Below are 22,616 nucleotides of genomic sequence, written 5' to 3' on the forward strand. Positions count from 1 at the left end.
TGCATGGAAAACCATCCCATAGGACCATCAGAACCCATTCCATTAGGGCACCCTCTACTTCCACAGCAATCCATAGAGGGGTACCCACTAAGGACATCCTGGAAGCTGCCACATGGACTTAAGTCCTCACCTTCACCAAGCACTACCATCTGAATCTATTCTCAAAAGCTAGGGCTGGGTTTGCCTCTGCAGTTCTGCAGGGCATGCTCTCCCAATCTTAAGTTTCTATCAATCGTCCACCCTTCTGCTCAGCTTTGGGAATCTTCCCAATGGTGAAGACTGCAGCAGTGAGAAACAAAGAACATAGTACAGTTGTGTACACCTACCATAAATGTACATGTTAATGTTCTCACTGCTGCAGTCATGCTTTCCCTCCCTCCCCCTGATATCTGCTGTCCTTACAAAGATGCATATTCCTATGGGGGTCTCCGACACCAGGACTACTAATATTTATTAAAATTGGACTTTGTTTGGTCAAGGCAAGAAAAACTGAGGTAATGGCATCTCCTGCTCTCCTTTATAGTTCGGATAACCTGACATCCACCCAGTAAGTGACAGCAGCTGACGCACAAAAACCTTGACTCTGGTATTTGGACCAACTGAGGACTACCACAGCATGGGTATCCCAATGGTAAAGACTGCAGCAGTGAGAACACTCAAACATCTACATTTATGGTTAGTGTACACAACTGTACTTTCTCTCCACAGATTTTGACACCCCCCCCTTAAACTCTTTGTCTTCCAGCACTCTCTTAAATGACTGCAGTAGTAGAGCTATGAATAGATATTGGAAAAAGTGTATATCCATTCACTCCTTTGGACTTTCATGCTCTTTATCAGACACACACACACACACACACACACACACACACACACACACACACACACACACACACACACACTAGCACAGGGTTCCTTTATCTGTTTTTGACAGCATGATTAAACTTGTACCTAGTACCCCTCACTGATTCAAAATGCGCAGTGCAAAATATGAATTATTTGGCCTCTCAAGTTGCACTCCATTCTATTAAGTGTGTGTATGATGTGACCGGTATTTCTTCCATGGCTGCTGTCCTGGTTCTGTGTTTGAGAAGGTAGTCGTGGCTAAATTCCAATCTCTATCTGAAGATGCAAAAGCAAATCTTTTAGATGCTACTTTGAACAAGGACCCCCCCCCCCCCAACTCTGCAGGTAAGTCTATGCAGGGGTTTAAATGGCTTTCTCTTTCCATTGTTCCACAATTTCAAAAAAATTACTCTTAGAAACCAGGCCCTTTCTAGCGCAAGAAGTGCACTCGACAAAAATAAATCCTAAAAGAAGTGGCAGAGCAAGTTTAAATCTGATTTCAAGGGAACAAATGGCCCTTCCGGGGTATATCTTCCAACTTTCTTCCTAGAGTCATTTGCTAGTTCAAAGCCAACAAACTTGGAGCAAAGCAATGGTTCAGCAAACGTGATGCTATGTTCCCTGATTTAGAGCCAGATATCATAGAGAGTGAAGTTAAATGTGCCCTAGAAAGCCAGAGAAAGTGATGTAAATAGAGACGAATTGCTTTAAAATCCTGTAAAATGATGCAGTTTCAGTGATTATTGGAATTTGCCAGCAAATTTGGGAAAGGTTAATAAATTTTCTGGTCCCAATAAAATGGCAGTTTTATAGATTATTGAAATTATTGAAAAATTGCCCTTGTTTCACATCCCAGCAAGGTAATGCTTATAATCCTGCAAGTTAGAGACTCCAGCTGTATATGGACTGAGAACTACCAGATGTATGAGATGGTTACTGAGGGGCCAAACACCAGAGATTAAATTGCAGTCATCCATTGGATAATGGGGAAAGCAAAGGGAGTTCAAGAAAGTTCTTAGTAAAATGGGGATAGTGGGTTGCCATGTTTGCCTCCTGAAAAAATTGAACAAGACGTAACTGCTCGAACTAAATACAGACTGACTGATTCAGGACTGGGAACAGGAAAGTGGTAGAGCTTTATATAGTCAGCCTACTTATTTGTTTTATATGTCGAATATATTGTGTGAAATGCTGTATTATATGAATCGGCTCCCGGAGTCACGACTGTTATGAGAAGTATTAACATCCTCGATAAGAAAATGGTAATACTGATGTCTGAAATTGATTCAGTGAAATGTTTTACAAGCCCAGAGCCTATACTGGCCAGTTAAGAGCTTGCTGTAAACTGGACCCAGTTGCATTAATAAAGTACTCTAAACATCAAGTAATGAAATAGCCTACACATCTTTTTTTCTTTAGGCAAGATGTTCTTAATCTACCAGTCTTAAAATGAAAAAAAAAAAGAAAAAAAAAAGACTTCAGTTTTGAACTAATATATGGTAATTGAACCAGTAAATTTCTTGAGTTTAATCTATGGTCTGTAAAATCAGTAGCCAAGATTGTTGGAAACGCATCATCATCAGTACATTTGTATGCCAGTATCAAGTTAGCTCTTACCAATACGTATGTATGTATTGAATACATTCATAAATTTTCAAGTTGGTTTTCATATGATAGAAACTCACATCCCACTATATGCCTAATGAATGTTCTTTGAATTCTCTTAAGCTTCTCAATCTGAGAAATCTTCAGCACAAAAAATGAACCAAAACATTCTATCATTGGGCAAATACAGACTGAAAATAACTTGATCGTAACAATGCTATCCGTAGATGCAAAACTGCTAAAAATGTTCTTTATTAAACCATTAACATTTCTTCTCAAACTTGTTAACATGAAGGTCAGAAGAGAGAGGAGTCAGCAATAACAAGTAAAAATATTCAGTGTGTAAGGATAACAGTTGGTGACTTTAAAATGGATAACTGAGCATTTATTATTACATGTTTATTCCCTTTACTTATACCGAAGTAGTTAACATATCCAAGTAATTTTGCAAACAATGATAGTCTGTTGTGTTTTCCGCCATACCATCAATCTTTAAATCTTCAGCAAATCTACTCAACCTCATTTGACCTGATAGAGGACAGTCACTTATCAGTAGCCCAAATAAAAATGATCCAAAAACTGAACCCTGGGATATACCATACTTAATGCAGATGTATCTGGAAAAATATTCCTAGTTCTAACTGCTTTTTTGACATAACCAGTTCTTAACCCATCTCATTATATAAACATTCATGTTGGACTTTCTCAAAATGCCAATAAAAACAGAATGTAGAGTAGAATCAAAGACCTCTGCCAGATCCAAATAGACCACATCTATAGCTAAGCCTTTCTTCAACAAATTTTCTACAAATTCATAGAAGTTAATAACCATAAATGAACTAGATCTCCTAGATATAAATCCTTGTCAGTAAATATCACTAGTAAAACTAAGCATATGCTTGAAGGATAAACTTAATGCCTGCCTAAAAGGCTTCCCAGAATGTGTCAGACTAATTGGTCTGTAATCACTTATGGTATAACCAGGATAAGTTTAATGTACAAGAATAACAGCCTTCTTCCAAATTTCTGGTACAAAACATTTAACTGTTTTTTTTTTTTTTTTTGAAACAGACTAAACCAGTACAAAGTCACATATACCTCTCAGAAAGTAACCTTTCAACCATCCGGTCCAGTGACTGAATTCCTTTTAATTTTGACCAAAAGTAATTTATATACATATATATGTAATATGTGTGTGTGTATGTACGTATAAAAACTAATTTTTTATATTCTTCCATTAGCAGAAGACAACTACCAAATAGGTTTGACAGAGTATAAAAATTTGTGTTTACTGAAGAGCTACCAAAAAATTGACAAATTAGCCAAAGACTGGGTCTGTAGCAAACTCAATGGCATCATCCAGGCTGCAATCACGCAAATGTTTAAACAAACCCTTTTTGTTGCTCAATATATTTGAAGCCAGCTTTATTTTGCAAGCATTTCTTTGTTCATTAATGTACAGAAATGTTTATTTTTTTTTGTAAATAAACATTTACCACAGTTGGATGAACTCTTTAGTACCTAAACATTTTTTTTTATTTTTACCTTTGGCTGTTTCAAGTTTTCTACTGCACCAGGGAGATCTTACATTCTTCATTCCACTGGATGTACCTGTTAGAAAAAAATGGTCAAACGATCAGTAAATCTTTAGAAAATTTCCCAGATGTTCGTGTTTCACTGTTGCAGTCATTACATTCAGGTAATCTGCTGGCAGGTTGCCCTCAGTCGGCCTGATTAACAAAGTCTTGGGTCCTGCGTCAGTTGCTGTCCCTTCTTCCATGACGTCAGGTCATCAGGGGTATAAAACATGCAGCCGACGTTATTACATCAGTCTTTCCTGCCAAGCGGTGCCTGAAGCAGTTAGCAAGTGCCGGTCGGCCGACACCTGAAATGTTCGTTTTCGAGTTTCAGAACCGAAGTCTTCAACTAAAAGCTAAGTACCCCGTTGGGGAAACTTTTTCTTGCTCCTTACCGATGTCAGTAAAAGTTAATAATTGCATTATTTGTGGGAAGCAAATACCTCATAAGGATTTTAGCTTGTACTGTATTCCTGGCCTAGGCCTTGACCACAACGTGCCTTGCTGTTGGTTTTGTGCTAAATTTAATCAACGCATGATTAAACGTCTGTATATTTTTGCTTCTAAATATTTTGGCTCCAGATTTAATTATCTAGAAATGTCGTCGGTTAGCAATCCGACTACCGGAATACCTAAAAGGCGCAAAGAAAAAGACAGAGACAGACCGTTGAGGTCCAAAACCAACGACTATGCTTCTAAGCCAGTCGCCGGTTCGTCTGTACTCAGTGAGGCACTTTCGCAGCCCCTGATACCCGCTAATTTTGATTCGCAGGCCTCTACTGAGACCCATTCGGAGTCCGGTATGCTGCGAGTTTCTTTAAGTATTGAACCCGCAGATGTCTCTACCTTAGATGGGTCTGGAGCCGCTGGGCAGGCACCGGCTTCTGAGGGTGTTTTCAGGCCTAAAGATTTGTACATTAAACCGATACCATCTTCAAAACTAAGGCCAAAATCTACTTCTATGTCTAAAAAACTGTTGCTTGGGCCATGCCTACAGGCCCCAATGCTTAAAAAAAAATTATCAAAATGGCTGAAGATTTAATTACCTTGATCAGGTGTACCCGTTCCCCTCCTGCTATGAGGCTTAGGCAAGGCACTGACTGAATCTTCAGATCAGGTTTCTATTTCTTCTGATTCTTCTTCTGAACAGGATTTGTCTATACCAACTTATGAGGACTTTGATGCAGAAGATTCCATCCCTTCTGCTTCTCCCCCTGAGGATTTCTCTTTTGGAGAAACTTTACATACCTTAAGGGAACACTTCCACTGGGAAAGTCAGGATTTTTCTGAATCTAAAAAGAGACTTGGGGATTTTCTTCTTCTTCCTCAGCATAGGCCTTTGGCTATACCTCCTGTTCTAGACATTGTTGATGTTTTTTCAGAATCCAGTATGACTCCTGATTCCCTGCCTCCAGCTCCAAGTAAGCCAGACAGATACTACAGGGTTTCTGACTCCCACAAATTCCTTTTCAAAAATCTTACTGCTAACCCTGAAGCCAATCCTCAGGGTCCCAAGGGCATTAAGGCCTCAAATGCTAAAAATCCTACCCCTTCTGACAGAGATTCCAGGGCGCTGGATAGATGGGGTAAGAAGGTTTACAATTCTGCAACCTTGGCAATCAGGGCTTTAAACTGTCAATTTCATATGCTTAAATATCAACAGCATGTCATGGGTTTACTTAAACAGAAAATTATGTTGATCTCTGACTGTGTGGAAAATAGAGAGTTGCAGGATTTATTACATTCAGCTGAACAAGTTGGAAAACATACTTTGCAATGTGGTTTTGATTCCTTGGAGGCCTCTTGCAGGGCTGCTGTAACTGGATCTGTGATAAGAATCTTGCAGAAGATACCTCCGCTTCAAAGCAGGCTACTTGCATTACGAGTTCTCGGCACTGCCCTTTGGCTTATTTACTGCGCCCAGGGTCTTCACAAAGTGCCTGATACCAGTAATTGCATTTTGCAGGCAAAGAAATATTCAAATTTATCCATACCTGGACAATTGTCTAATTCAGGCAGAAAACAAGGACACTCTTCTAAAGCATCTGGCGTTTGTAAAAAGGGTTCTGACTTGTCTAGGGTACACCATAACTGAAAAGAAATCTCAACTGGTACCCTCTCAAAAAATTACAATCCTGGGTGCAAGCTTGAATACAACTGCCCAGATGACTTGCCTTACACCAGAAAAACAAATGCAATTGATGACTTACTTCAAACAAGTGGCCACAAAAACCCAGCTATCTGCAAGACAAATTCTGCAGGCCTTGGGATTCATGGTCTCCTGCATTCTTCTAATTCCATATGCAAGACTGCATATGAGGAAACTTCAATGGTACCTAAAACGTTTATGGAGTCAACATTGTCACAGCCTGGAAACAATGATTCCTATCATACCATGCCTGCAACTAGAGTTCCTATGGTGGGCAGAGGCCTGCCACCAAAACAAGGGACTGCCATTCACTCCACCCCTCCCTGCCGTCCAAACTCTTAACTACAGATGCATCAGACTATGCTTGGGGGGGGGGGGCGCATCTGGCAGGGAAATGCATTCAGGGAAAATGGAGCCCAATTCAAATGCACCTACATATCAATCAGAAAAAGATGCTAGCTGTACAGAATGCTCTGACAGTCTTCAAGGACTACCTTCATCCAGGACAACTACTGATAAAGACAGACAACACTCCAGTCATGTGGTACATAAACTAGCAGGGGGGGTACACATGCCTACCCCCTTTGCAGACTAACCATGGCATTGTGGAACACGGCCTTGACTTATCAAATACATCTTCAAGCTCAATTCTTGCCAGGAAAGCGAAATACTCTGGCAGACGAACTAAGCAGAAATCTTATGGACCCACACGAATGGAAACTGGAGCCACAAGTTTTCAGCATGTTGACACGCAAATGGGGGAGCCCAGACATAGATCTTTTTGCCTCACCCCACAACTATCAGTTGGATAAATTCTGCACAAGGATTCATCACAAAAAAGCTTGGAAAGTGGATGCTCTATCATTCAGCTGGAAAAACCTATCAGTCTATGCCTTTTCCCCCTCTGCCTCTGCTCTCCAAAGTCTTACTAAAAGTCAGACAGCACAAACCAAGAATGATTCTGATTGCTCCAGACTGGCCTCGCCAACACTGGTACCCGCTCCAGCGCAATGTGTCACACCTGCCTCAGACACCTTACCTACTGTCTCAGCAGAACTACCAAATTCTGCACACTGAGCTCCAAACTTTGAATCTTGCAGCGTGGCTAATCAACAGATTACACCTTTGGCATCTCTCAGCAAACCTGTGATGGATGTCATTTTGGAGGCTAGAAGGCCTAGTACTAGAAAATCTTATGCTGACAAATGGAAAAGATTATTTGCCTGGAACCAAGTACAAGGAATAAGCACAGCAATGCCCAATATTCCTCAGATTCTGCAATACTTAACTGAGATGCTTCACAAGGGTCTATCTTTTTCTTCCATAAAAATCTATGCATCTGCCATTTCAGCTCATTACAACACAGAACCTCCCCTCTTCTCTCATCCTCTGCTAAAGCATTATCTCAGAGAGGCTAAAAATATAAGACCTCCCAGGAGAGCACCAGCTCCTGCATGGGACCTCAATTTTGTTTTGGAAAAACTCACTCTACCTCCTTTTGAGCCAGCTGCTACTGCAGACCTGAAAATTCTCTCTTGGAAAACAGCTTTTCTTTTAGCAGTCACTTCAGCTAGAAGGATTTCAGAATTACAGGCGCTTATGGCAGTGGAGCCTTTCATTATTTATTTTTTATCCGGACAGGGTGGCTCTCAGGACTAATCCATCCTTAATGCCTAAGGTGGTATCCAGTGTGGCTCTTAATCAGACCATTCATCTGCCAACTTTCTTTCCCAATCCACAGAACAAAGGTGAGAGCGGATTCTGCATTCATTGGATGTATACAGACAACTAAGATTCTACTTAAACAGGACAAAATCTCTAAGAAAATCTGAACAACTATTGGTGGTGGTTGCTGCAGGGGCAGAGGGAAAGGCTATTTCACAGCAGACTATTTCCAAATGGATAAGCCATTGTATTTGTTTCTGCTATATGCACCGTGGTAAACCTGAACCCTAGGGGAATCAGACCTCATTCCACCAGGGCTGCATCTACTTCCGCAGCCTTTCTCAGAGGGGTTCCTACCGGAGACATTCTAGAAGCTGCTACCTGGAGCTCAGTTCATACGTTCACCAAACGTCATCAGTTACCTCTCTTCTCTAAATCCAGAGATGGCTTTGCCACTGCTGTCCTGCAGGGCCTTATAGCTGCTCCGAATGTTGTACAAGTCCATCCTCCCAACCATAGCTTTGGGATTCTACCCAAATGTAATGACTGCAACAGTGGAACACTAAGAACATAGTACAGTTGTGTACACTTACCATAAATGTAGATGTTCGAGTGTATTCACTGTTGCAGTCCTGGTTACCCTCCCTCCAGCCCCCTGTTTTTCTCCAACTATACCTCTCCTTTCTTTTACTATGATTAAAAGCCTTTTTGGTGTATTTGCTTTTGTTTGGAGGTATATGTTATGTGTTTTAAATTATATATATACATTTTATATATATATATATATATATATATATATATATATATATATATATATATATATATATACATATATATATATATATATATATATATATATATATATATACATATATATATATATATATATATATATATATATATATATATATATATATATATATATTGCTCTCCATTTGGGGGGCACCTGACATGTGGGGCAAGAACAACTGATGTAATGGCATCGGCTGCATGTTTTATACCCCTGATGTCATGGAAGAGAAGGGACAGCAACCGACGCAGGACCCAAGACTTTGTTAATCAGGCCGACTGAGGGCAACCTGCCAGCAGATTACCCAAATGTAATGACTGCAACAGTGAATACACCATTTCCAGTCCTAGTGTGAGATTTCAGTATTAATTGCTGCAAAATGAGATCTATAAAATCTCTTAATCTGCTCCTTCTCCTTAATTATTGATAGGTTAAATTCTAAGATTTCAAAAATAACATAAGTGATCTGAGATTTCAGAAATAACGCACGTGATCAGAATCCCTCAACTCTGGAGTTATCCTACAATAATTGGATTTGAATTTATTAGAAAGCCAAACTTCTTCCAGTACCTTATTTCCCCCTTTATACTTCGTCACAATCCAACCCTGACTTAAAGTTGTACTTTCTAGTTTTCTTGATGATGATGGTATTGGCCAGTTTACACGGGGGGTGTTTAAACTTCCAGTAAGTGTAGCATAATTTTTCTTAAAAGGAGCAATTTATTTAACAACACAAAATATAGACCATTGGATACATTTGGAGAATGATAAAAAAGAGATATGTTCTTACATGCAACATTATTAGTTTAATTTCACAGTCCTGAACTGTGTTGCTTCATAGTTCAAGGTTAATATGTAAGTATACTTTAGTTGAAATATAAATACTCCTTCCTGTTTTTATTAGACCTGTCAGTATGATGGCCACAGAAACCAGGGATCAGACAATAGTTTATTAATACTACTAAACCAAGTTTCTCTTATGAGCGTCATTTTCAGTGTAAGCTTCCAAGTCAGCTAGTTTATTACTTTGTGGATTAGTAAACAGACATTTTTAACAATTTAAGTAAGACTTGGAGTCTGTTGAGGAAGGTGAAAGGGGAAAGTGCAAAATGCTGTTTTCCTGGGTTCATAGATTTCTGCAGATAATTGCAGACATGAAATTGGAAAGACACCTACTTTTTTGATAGGAAGGCTTTGGCAAATCTGTTTAACATTTTGCCCCAAAAATAACACAATGTCAGCAAAGTTTGTGTAGTTAAAATTGTTTTTCCCCTCTCAGTAGTTCTGAGGGATGGAATTGCAAGTATGATGGTTATTTTAAACTGCTGGTGGAGAAAAACTTAAGGGTTCAGTGGACTGCAGGAGAATTAGATGGGTTAATGATTAAGGAAATCAATCCAGATTGTTCACAGGATGATCTGGTAGTAACAAATCCATACTTTTGCCAGATAAACTGAATACTGGAGTCACTAAAGAAAACTGTGTTGCTTGGAAAAGATAAAAGGGAAAAGGAGGAGCAGCAGAGGCTGAAGTTACTGAAGTCATGAACCTAAATTTTTAACATGAAGCAGTTCTACATGGACAGGACTTTGTACTGAAGTCCCTGAGGTTACAGAGAGTTAGCTTCAACTAAATAACAAAGCGGAAGTTATAGATACTGTGGCCTGTGTCACGCAACTATTTTATGTAAAGCAGTCTGCGAAATGAAATGGTTCATGAAATGCTAAGTAAGTGTTACTGCACCCCATAGTAGTTGTGTGAGTGCCAAGTATGAATTTTAGATTTTGTGTTTTGCTGGGCAGGCACATGCTTTGAACTGTGTGCAGTCAAGATTCATAAATGTTTTGTTTAATTTAGTTTTGCTGGCAGGACAAGGCCCATTTTTGTGTGTGTGTACTGTCATTTATGACTGACTAATCAGCTGAGGTTTTCTGAGTCATGAAGTAATGATACTGGCTGAATGAAGGAACTAAGTTGAGGACAAAATGTTGAGAGAGGATCTGAAACTCCCAATTCTATTTTAAAACGACTGTTACCTCAGCTGTTAGTGAATGATTCATATGTTAGAAAACGGATCTTTCATTCTAAGTGAGTAGAAGTGTGATCTGACAGTAAAGACTAGGGCAATACAAGGTCAGTTTCTGTACACTTGCAGTGCAGTATTAGAAAGAAGTTGCTTTCCAAGAACACAAGATCACTTAGCATGTCTGTCCCATGACGGCATTCAAGGTTAGAAAAATACTGTTGTTCTCCGTGTTTCACTGTTGCAGTCATTACAATTGGGTTATCCTGCTGGCAGGCTACCCTCAGTCGGCCTGAATTCCAAAGTCTAGGTCTGGTGTCGGTTGCTGTCACCTCTTCCCTGACGTCAGTGCGCCAGGGGTATAAAAGATGCAGCCGACGCCATTTTCTTCAGTCTTTCTTGCCGCACGGTGCCCGAAGCAAAAGCAGTTTGCAAGTGCCAGTCGGCCGACTCCTGAGTTTTTCAAATTCGAATTTCAGATCCGAAGGCTTCATTAAAGCTAAGTACCCCGTTGGGGAAACTTTTTTCTTGCTCCAGACCGATGTCAGAAAAAGTTAATAATTGTTTTTCTTGTGGGAAGCAAATACCTCATAAGGATTTTCATTCTTACTGTTTTCCTTGCCTAGGCCCTGACCATAACGTTGCTAGTTGTCAGTTTTGTGCTAGATTTAATCAACGCACTATTAAGCTTTGGTACGATTTTGCATTCCATTACTTTGGCAGAAGGTTTAATTATATAATGCTGTCGGAACAGCCGACGACCGGAGTTTATAAAAAATGCAAAGAAAAAGAAAAGGACAGGCATCCGAGATCCAAAACCGACGAGGCTTCTGCTAGACCTTTCGCTGGTTCTCAGTACGGTGCTTTCGCAGCCCCTGACGCCCGCTACCTCAGAGCCACAGGCCACTTCAGACACCCACGTGGAGCCGACTAGGCCACTGGAAACTCAAGGTATTGAACACTCGGAAACTATTCCCTCAGATGGGTCCTGAGCTGCTGAGCAGGCATCGGCTTCTGAGGGTGTTTTCAGGCCTACACAGTTATATGTGAAACCTACTTCAGCTTCAAAGGCAAAGACTAAAGCAGCTCTAAAGACAAAGAAACCGGTACAGCATTCTCCTGGACAGGCCTCCATGCCTAAAAAACAGATGCTTAAAATGGCCGAAGACCTAATCACTTTGATCAGGTGTTCCCATCCCCCTCCTGATAAGAGGCCTAGGCAAGAGTTAGAATACGAATCTTCAGACCAGGTTTCCATTTCCTCTGATACCTCCTCTGAACAGGAATATTCTCTTCCTCCCTATGAGGATTCTGATGCTGAAGAATCTATCCCTTCAGCCTCTTCTCCTGAGGATTATTCTTTTGAGGAGACACTGCATACTATGAGGGAGCATTTCCAATGGGAGAGCCAAGATTACTCAGAATCCAAAAAAATGCTCAGAGACTTCCTTTTATTGCCTCAGCACAGGCCCCTTGCTATCCCACCTGTTTTAGACATTGTAGATGATGTATTTTCAGAGTCCAGAGTCCAGTCTATCTCCAGACTCTTTACCACCAGCTCCTGTTAAGCCAGACAGATACTACAGGGTTCCTGATTCACATAAATGTCTTTATAAAAACCCTGCTGCTGACCCAGAAACCATTTCTCAGGGTCCCAATGGGGTCAAGGCTTCTCCTGAAAAAAAAAACTATCCCCTCTGATAGGGATTCTAGGGCCCTAGACAGATGGGGTAAAAAGATCTATACTTGTGCTACCTTGGCTGTAAGAGCCTTGAATTGCCAATTTCATATGCTTAAATATCAGCAATATCTTATGTCATTGCTTAAACAGAAAATGTCAACAAATTCAGAATGTACAGACAACAAAGAAACGCAGGATTTATTGCATGCAGCTGAACAAATTGGAAAGCATACTTCACAATGTGGTTTTGATTCTCTAGAGGCCTCCTGCAGGGCCGCTGTTACAGGTTCTGTCATTAGGAGGCATGCTTGGTTAAAAGAACAGAATCTGCCTGATCATGTTAAAGCAAAACTAGTAGATGCTGCATTACAGCATGATACTTTGTTTGGTGTTGAAGCAGAAGAGGTGTTGAAGAAAATGGAGGATAAAGCTAAATCTATGCAAACAGTCAAGGATTTCTTGCAGGTACAGCCTCCCAGATTTAGCAGGAACTGGCCTACAAAGAATTGGTCCTTTCCAGTGTTCGATAGGCCACAAAGAGGCAGATACAGACGTCCCAGAGGCAGATCACAGCCCTAAGGCTCATACAGGCCTAAACAATGGGGTGCTTCTGCCTCCAAGAGCAGAGAGGAAAAATCACAGCCATACAGGAAACTGTCTCAATGACTTCCCCCTTCCAGCACCAAGCACTTATCTTTTGGCAGACCCTTTGGGGGGAAAACTAGCACTTTTTTCACAAAACTGGCACATAACCCAGGACAAATGGGTTCTGAATATAGTATCACAAGGCTACAGGTTCCATTTTCACACCCTACTAAGGCCAAATGGTATGCCAGATCTGCCACTCAATCAACGGGCAGAGGCACAAAAACAAGTTTCATCCCTCATGGACATGGGGGCCATTCAACAAGTACCACAGCAAGAGCAGGGACAAGGATTCTATTCAAGACTGTTCTTGGTTCCCAGAAAGGACAAAGTCTGGAGACCAATACTGGACCTATCTATTCTAAATACATATCTGGATATTCCAAAATTCAAAATGTTGATTCTACAGCAACTTCTGCCCATGTTGGGCAAGAAGGCTTGACTTGTGACTTTAGATCTAAAAGAGGCATACCTGCATGTCCCAATCAGACAAACATGCAGAAGATACCTTAGATTCAAAGCTGGCTCAATGCACTTCCAATTATCTGCACTGCCCTTTGGCTTATCTACTGCGCCCAGGGTCTTCACAAAGTGCCTGGCACCAGTAATTGCATACTGCAGACAAAGAGGAATACAAATATATCCTTACTTGGACAACTGCCTCATTCAAGCATAGAACAAGGACATTCTACTACAGCATCTGGCGTTTGTAAAGAGATTACTACCATGCCTAGGGTACACAGTCAATGAACAGAAATCAAAACTAGTACCCTCTCAAGAGATAATATTCCTGGGTGCAAGCTTAAATACAACTGCCCGGATGGCTTATCTCACACCAGACAAGCGAAGACAACTGACTACCTATTTCAAACTGTTGGCAACAAAAGCCCAGTTATCTGCAAGAAAAATTGTGCAGGCTTTGGGCTTCATGACATCCTGCATTCTACTGATTCCATATGCAAGACTGCATATGAGGAAACTTCAATGGTACCTAAAAAGTGTTTGGACTCAACATTGCCACAGCCTGGAAACAATAGTTACTCTCATTCCCTGCCTGCAACAGGAGTTTCGATGGTGGGCGAAGGCCTGTTACCAGAACAAGGGACAGCCATTCACTCTACCCTCAGCCACACAGATATTAACAACAGATGCATCGGATTATGCCTGGGGAGCCCACATGGCAGGAAGATGTATTCAAGGCACATGGTCCACAAACCAAATGCATCTACATATCAATCAAAAAGAGATGCTAGCTGTTCAAAATGCCCTGACAGCCTTCAAAGACCTACTTCATCCGGGACAACTACTGATAAAGAAGGACAATACCACGGTCATGTGGTACATAAACAAGCAGGGAGGCACTCATTCCTACCCCCTTTGCAGGCTAGCGATGACTTTGTGGGACACAGCATTGACTTACCAAGTACATCTGCAGGCACAATTTCTGCCAGGAAAGATAAATACTCTGGCAGACGAACTAAGCAGAAACCTCATGGATCCCCACGAGTGGAAATTGGATCCACAAGTCTAAAGCATGGTAACAAGGAAATGGGGATGCCCGGACATAGATCCATTTGCTTCACCTCACAACTGCCAACTGAACAGATTCTGCACAGACAAGCATGGAAAGTGGATGCCCTGTCTTTCACCTGGAAAAACTTAACAGTATATGCCTTTCCTCTGCCTGTCCTCCCCAAGGTACTCCTAAAGGTCAGACAGGAGAAGCCAAAAATGATACTGACTGCCCCAGACTGGCCACGCCAGTACTGGTATCCAGTCCTAAGGAACTTGTCTCAATGCCCAGCCTGGACCTTACCTCAAGTGCCTCATCTACTGTCCCAGCAGAACAGTCAGATCCTGCACAGCCAACTCAATACCTTAAATCTGGCAGCATGGTGGATAATGTAGTCATACAAAACACACTTCTCACTAAAGCAGTGATGGATGTCATTTTGGAGGCCAGGAGGCCTAGTACTAGAAAATCCTATGCTGGAAAATGGAAGGGATTCTGTGCTTGGAACCAGGCACAAGGAATTGACACAGCTGTACCAAACATTCCTCAGATTTTGCAATACTTGACTGAGATACTGGACAAAGGCCTATCTTTTTCATCTATAAAAATTCATGCGTCTGCAATTTCGGCTCATTACAATACGGAGCCACCAATCTTTTCCCATCCTTTATTAAGGCAGTACCTCAGGGGCCAAAAATGTAAGGCCTCCATGGAGATCACCAATACCTGCATGGGATCTCGATTATGTCTTGGAAAAACTCACCCTGCCTCCTTTCGAGCCAGCCGCTGCAGCTGATATAAAGTTTTTATCTTGGGAAAACAGCTCTGCTGCTAGCAATAACTTCTGCAAGACAAGTCTCCGAGCTACAGGCACTCATTGCTGTGGAACCTTTTACACAGACAGGGTTTCTCTGAGGACAAACCCGACATTTATGCCTAAGGTGTAGTGTCCAGTGTGGCCCTTAACCAAGCTATTCATCTGCTTACCTTTTATCCAAACCCACAGAATAAGGGGGAGAGAATTATGCATTCTTTGGACATACACAGACAGCTATGCTTCTATTTGGACAGAACCAAAGCTTTCAGAAAGCCAGAGCAATTACTAGTGGCATATGCTGCAGGATCACAAGGAAAGGCTATCTCAAAGCAGACTATTTCAAAGTGGATAGGCCACTGCATTCATTTCTGCTATTCACAACATGGCAAGCCAGTTCCTAAGGGCATTTGGCCACATTCAACCAGAGCAGCAGCCACTTCAGCAGCCTTCCTCAGGGGAGTACCAACCAAAGACATTTTAGAGGCTACTTGGAGTTCAGTGCACACCTTCACAAAGCACTATCACTTACCACTCTACTCTAAATCCAGGGCAGGCTTTGCCACTGCAATTCTGCAGGGCCTAATAACCGCCCCTAATGTTATTTAGCTCCAGCCTCCCAACCTTAGCTTTGGGATTCAACCCAGTTGTAATGACTGCAACAGTGAAACACGAAGAACATAGTACAGTTGTGTACACTTACCATAAATGTAGATGCTAGAGTGTATTCACTGTTGCAGTCCAGGTTACCCACCCGCCATCCCCCATTTCTTTGCTGGAACTTATCTGTACTTCTCTATTCTATACAACCTATGTGATGTATTTGCTTGTAGATGAAGGCAAAATATATACTTTGGTGCATGCATGTTTTATTGACATATTTTTAGCCTACCCTTTTGGGGGCACCTGACATCTGGGGCAACAAAAACTGAATAAAATGGCGTCGGCTGCATCTTTTATACCCCTGGTGCACTGACGTCAGGGAAGAGGTGACAGCAACCGACACCGGACCTAGACTTTGGAATTCAGGCCGACTGAGGGTAGCCTGCCAGCAGGATAACCCAATTGTAATGAGTGCAACAGTGAACACTCGAACATCTACATTTATGGTAAGTGTACACAACTGTACTTTAGTGCGTTGCCGGGATGTTTGAAATATATAGAACATCGTCAGAGTGAGAGCAGTTGCTTTTCAGATAAACTTTAAGCTAGTAAACCAATCAGATAAATGCAAATACAGCTGTAGTATTGGGATGTAACAGGGAGGATCACAAGTTTGCCTCTTGTTTAGGTGCGCTGTGAACATTTAGGGATCATGTTGTAAATCTGGTAGGCAAATACAAGTCTTTGAACAATTTAAATACTGACTCATAAGTTTCATGAATGGCAGCTTGGTGGGTAAGTTTCTGCTCATAACATTTCTGCCTGAGGTTATTTCCTCAGGTAGATAGTCTGGTTGTTGGAACAATTTTAAGGTCTGAGCACTGCTTTTCTATTTTCATCACCCTTAAGCTTGGAGGATAGATGCCATCTTCCCTTACTCTCAATCTGTAGTTTCCCTTTCTACCCTTTTTTTCCTGATGTAAAAGCACTGTTCAAAGCCAAAAGGAACTCGTCAGACTTTGTTATTATAACACCAGAGTATCCAAAACAACCGTGGTTCCTACTGCTTCTGCAGCTGACATTATCCTGCTGCTTTTCCCCCTTTCTAAAAGACTCTCTGAAGCCAGAACAAATACTGTATCCAAAGTTTTGGACCATTGGCCTCCATGCCCGAAGGATTTAATTTTAAATATGTATCTATATGTAATATGAAAGTGGTTGACATATTGAAAGCCTACCAGCCTTTCAGTAGAATGTCTTTTTTTTATTTAAAAAAAGTATTGTATTGAAGTGTTCAAGCAAAGAAGAAGAGAATTAGGAAATGATGCTGCAGTCAGAATTGTGATCAGCTTCATTACACAAAGTAGGTAAAATACATGTGTACATCTTGCATTCATTTGTATACTCAAGCATTTTAAGGTTACATTCCCATCTAAAAAAATCTAATCATTTGTCATGGGCTGCTACATTCTGAACACAGATGTACTGTGCATGATAATAGCCTGGCTTAAACTTTTGGAGCAGCTGAAAAGGCAGTTGACTAATAGCTTGAAGAAAAATAGAATTTTTGAACTAAGATGGATCATTCTGATGTGATGCAGCTTTCTGATGTAGTAGGAAAAGCATTCACCTTTTATTCTACTAATGGATTTTTGCTTGGCACCTGACAACTCCAAGAGCAGTGTTGCTTGTGGAAGTGATATTCTGGTAAAGGAAACAGTTTTACAAATTTCAAAAATGAATCCGTCCCTACACAGTTTGACAAGTTTTCAATATCCTTTTCATGTAAGGAACTAATTGATGAGAGGAAGCAAAGATGTGGTGTCCGTTAACCAGGACATCAGAAATAGTGACCACACTGATCTAAGTGACCTGGGCAAACATTAGTTTGTTAAGGGGTTATGAATATGTAATGCAAAACATGTTGGGTAAATAGTCGCCAAACTAAGAAATGTGTTTGTCACAGTCTGGGGTAACATGTCAGAAGGCAGAGATCCTTATGGCTGTAGTCCCTAATCCTTTGCTAAAGTATATTGTGGTGAAATTACATCATTAATGAAGGTATAAATTTGAGAAACAGTAACTTTAAAGTTTTCCTTCCAAAAGCAACTCCCATTTACTAGTTATGGTAGGGAGCACGAAAGAGCCCATGTTGTAACAAAAGCCCAAAATTTATCTGGAAATGTTTACGTTATGGAAGCATTGCTGTCAGATTTCATCCCACTACCATGGCTTCAACGTGGAACTGTTTTGAGCCTCCTGGGAAGTAACAATTCTATCCTCATTCTTAATCTGTGATGCAAAAAGCAGCCCTTCATTTGACAAGTTGGGTAACATTCTACCATGACCATACCAGAGTGGTCTTGGTCAGGAATCAGTGTAGGAGATGAACATTTCATGGCCTGTGCGACAGTTATGGACATCTTTCCTACATCTGTGCCAGGGCATTAAATGTCTGGCCTGTGCTGCTACTTTTGGTAGTGGGGAGGCCTATACACACACCCTCTTAAGGGGATGCCTGTTTACATTCTGTGGTGATTGCATTCACATCTTGCAGGATGCCCTGTTGTAGGCTATCTCCACCTGTGGTATACACATATACTCTCCCATATCTTGTGAAGGTTGATCAAGTTGTGGTTATGGTGCTCTTGTGTTATTCAGTGTATATGTCATTAACAAGGAGGATGCTAAATAGTGGCATCATTTCTTGTACTTGGCCTCTGCCACCTCTACAGTTGGGGATGTACCAAGATGCCAGTGCAAAATGTATACTCCTCCAAAGAGTACATGGAGCCATTATACTTGACTGCGTGGTCTTTGTATGTACAGATGCCAAGAGCTGTCCCACCTACACCCATGTGTGTACCCTTTGTCCTCCTTAGGGTACTCTGTCACCTTTATGTTTATAAAACACATGGAGAAACTATATACAAAATACCTCCATATCCATTCCGGATGTACATGTGGGTAGTCCCCCATACCTTTAGTAACAAAACACTGATCTTGCCAGCTCTTGCTCGTTGCATGTGTAGCTGCTTTAGAGGTATGTTGTGTGTGATCTTACAACATCTCACATGCATATTTCTTTGTCATTGCAGGTTGTTATGCCCGAAGGTGGGAAGCATCGAAAAAGTAAATTCTCCCATGCAGAGAATGACATCCTGCTACAGGCCCTCCGTCAGCATGGTCGGCGGATGCTTCGTCATGACAGATCTGACCGGGCCTTCCGTGCACGTGTCTGGCGGAAAGTTATTGATGACATCGATGCTGTCGGTGGCCACAATCGGAATTATGATCAAGTCCGAAGAAGGGCCACTGACATGATCGCTGCAGCACGTACTAGGGCAGCCCGCCTGGCAGAGCAGTGGATGGCCACGGGAGGGGGTCAAACGACAGAACCACCTCTCACAGAGACTGAGGAGTTCCTGGCATCTCTGCATGGGGATCCAGACAGTTCTGACATCCATAGCGGTGTGGTAGACATCGGTGCTGAGTTGCACGTCTCACCGCGCATACCTGTTGGTGATGCCCCAGGTGGGTATGTCTGAACATGGGCTACTATCTGCATTACTAATGCAATGGAAGGTGATAGAACGTACAAGCATGACTTCTTTGTTTTACAGGAACATCGGAAGTACAGGTCCAAAGGCCACCTCCCCCCCAAGGTATGTTAAATGTTACTTTTCTTTGCCACTCTGTTAAATAGGATCAGTTTCAGTAGGCTGTGGGTGTTCGTGAAGGGTTCTTACTGTGAATAATTTTTTGGTGTTTTTACAGGTGCTAATTTGTCAATATCTCCCACACTGGATAGAGTCTTGCCTGATGTCAGGGAACTGTCTAGTTCTGATGACAGTGGAACCAAGTCCTGGCACAGTCAGTGATCAAAGTTTCAGTAGTAGGCTAGAGCAACGTGATGGCCACATCCCTGCCTCATTCTAAGGGTGCAGTTGTTTATAACTCTCCCTACAAACCCAGGATGACACTTAAGGACAGGATGGGGCTGAGACAATCACCGTGGGAATGGTCTTATCACCAGCAGCACTCTGCTGCTGAGTTTGAGTCTTTCTCCTCCTGAATGTCTCTGATCTTCTGTAACTGTGTTTGTATTTCAGCATGTTGTTACACTGCACATATTGTACTGCATGTTGCAGGGTCATACTACAGTGCAGTGTTATATACATCCGTACAGCAGAACTGGGCATTTAGCAGGCCAAGAACATATTCAACAAAGACCTGAGTCTCTTTGTAACAGGGCGTTATTTTAGCTATTCTCTGCTATGATCTGTGAGTTTCTAATTGCCTTTATTGCCCATATATTAATTTATACATATACACATGTTCATGTATAAATTTGTTTACCAAGTTGGTACACTAGTCAGAAGACCCTTTTCAGATACAGTCTGGGCCAGTAAAGCAGATAACATAAGTAATTTGACAGTATGAAATGTCTCTGTGGAAAATCACTTGGCATTAATCTTCTGGCATAAGTCATACATGTGCCAGATGTGGGAGCCATGGGCACTGTCCAGGTGGTCTGCACACAGTTTCCACAGGGATAGGTAATCCGCAAATCCCATGGGTTTGCATATGAGGGTGACGCATCTATACCAGCTTCTGCACAGTGCATCTATCCACACAGTAACAATCCATTATTTCTGTGTTATAGAGGGCATGGTATGTTTGAAGAGGATGGATGACTCTGTGCCGCTAGGGCAACAATGTGCAGCACTGTTGGCCATAGGTAACGACAGTATCCTTTTGCATATACATGCTGACTAATGTGAAAGCTACCCGATATGTATTTTTGTGGTCTGCCTCCCTTGACTCCCAAGATTTTGCTGTTATCATCCCTGTCAGTAACATCTCTGAGTGGAATATATAGTCTGTATGCATACATTTCTGAATAGTATTGCTTTCCCCTCATTTGCATCTGTCATGGCCCTCATTGTAATGCTGTTGCTCATTTTCATGTTGCACCACCATTTGCATATTATACAGTCCTCAGGTGTTGTCTGCTTTTTCCAGTTACGCTAGTTGTGCCCCTGAATTGTGGCTACTTATTTTGGAAAATTTGCTAGCACAATGCAAAGCCGGTTTCTGAATCTCAGCCGTACTCTCTAGATCTGAAATCACACCAGACAAATAAGTGATACTTTTGTTTTACTTTAAAGTTCTGAAAGCTATACACATTTTCAACTGACTGGAAAGTTTTTGAATTTCCTAAAACCATTCTGATCTGAATTTCACTGTATTTTTTCCTGCTGCTTAATCATATTATTATGAATTTTTTAGAATACTCTTGAGTACTCCAACTTTAATTGGATTTTGTCCAGTGTAGTAGTTTTAACAAAAAATATTCAAACACAATACCAGCTTTGGAAGACTTCTGCAGCCTACTGAAGACCACAGCATTGTTGGAAAATAAAATTAAAGAACTAAGAATTTATCCAAAGCCCATTTATCAACTACCCTTGGGGAAAAGTCTTATTGATTGACACTGTACAATAATTGATCAGACACTCTGATAATGGATTGGACATACTTATAAAGTAACTGTATGCATTAAGATCTGTTATAGTATCAGGCTAATGTAAATAGTGTACATAGTTATTTAGGATGTTATGCATAAATCCTATGGAATTCATTCAAATGTATTTGAAAAATAAAAAAAAATCGAGAAAAAAAAATATTCAGTGGAATCTCAAATGTGTGCTTGCCTGTCAGGACAGGTAAAATATGGATATTTTGCTGTAACTTATCAGAAAATACTATTTTCTCTGAGAAAAGCATTTCTGATTACTACTTCATGAGAATGTAATATAACTAAAACTATTCTGAATTTGTCAGTGTGAGTAATGCACAGTTGTTGCAAACCGAATGCCATTAAATCTCTCAAGTAACTAAGACTAGTGGTGGTACAGAGTAATAAAGGACCACATTTTTGCAACATTAACAAATATTGCAACAAGTTTCACAAAATAACGTCATGACCCTCTGCTGTAAAACTTGCAGTTAGCTGGTATTTCCAGTTTTGCACATATAAACACAACTTTGTCTTCTTAAAATGTACTTTACTGCATAGGACTAGGAGTCTAAATGTGGAAGTGCCAAAAGTCTAGCGACACAGAACTTACCTGTTCAGGAGAAATTAACAAGATTAATGCTTGAGAAGTAATGCCAATGTAGTGAAAAAGTTTTCTGTGCCATTATTGCACTCTGCATACAGAGAAGGGCAGTGTAACACCTGTAATGGAAATGTGGAATAATACAAAATAGACTGGCAGTGAATTCCTGTGAAACAGTGAATTTATGCTGCTGATATACCAGTCGCACTTTGAAATTTCATTGCTAAACTTCCAAGCAGTAACCACTTAGTGTGTGCAGCTGTGAAAACCACCTAAGATTACTCTTCTGCCCTTAAGGATTTCAGTGCAACAGTTTACTCGATTTTACTATGCCACTTCACTTGCTGTGATCTAGGACATGTGGCAAATGAAAATATTTTTTCTTTTATAATATGCAGGACTTTTACTTAAATGAAATTGGTAACTTGTCCTAGGCTGTGCTATTATACTCTGCTTACCATGCAGTAGTTCAGAACTGTAGTCATCATGGAAACAGGTAATGCAGAAAGTATTGTTTCATGTTCATCGTATTGATCACTGTTGCAGTAGCCTTAGCTATATGGGTTATATCCTGCCAAAG

The 22,616-nt window shown here is 41.0% G+C and overlaps 1 protein-coding gene across 8 annotated transcripts in view; it reads left to right on the plus strand.

The window, feature by feature from the left end:
• ME2 (malic enzyme 2) overlaps positions 1-22,616 on the plus strand; it is a 1,978,505-nt gene that overhangs the window by 560,140 nt on the left and 1,395,749 nt on the right. For 4 of the 8 annotated variants that reach the window (XM_044082071.1, XM_044082073.1, XM_044082084.1 and 1 more), the window contains 2 exons: positions 19,010-19,445; positions 19,535-19,576. The exons of the other annotated variants lie outside the window; for them this stretch is intronic. In XM_044082071.1, the coding sequence (XP_043938006.1) occupies positions 19,016-19,445; positions 19,535-19,576 (472 nt within the window). In that variant the 5' untranslated portion in view covers positions 19,010-19,015. The remainder of the gene's footprint in view (positions 1-19,009; positions 19,446-19,534; positions 19,577-22,616) is intronic. 8 annotated transcript variants of the gene reach the window in all.

This window comes from Protopterus annectens, chromosome 1.part1 (genome assembly GCF_019279795.1).
Source record: "Protopterus annectens isolate FY-2018-M chromosome 1.part1, PAN1.0, whole genome shotgun sequence".
NCBI lineage: Eukaryota > Metazoa > Chordata > Ceratodontiformes > Protopteridae > Protopterus > Protopterus annectens.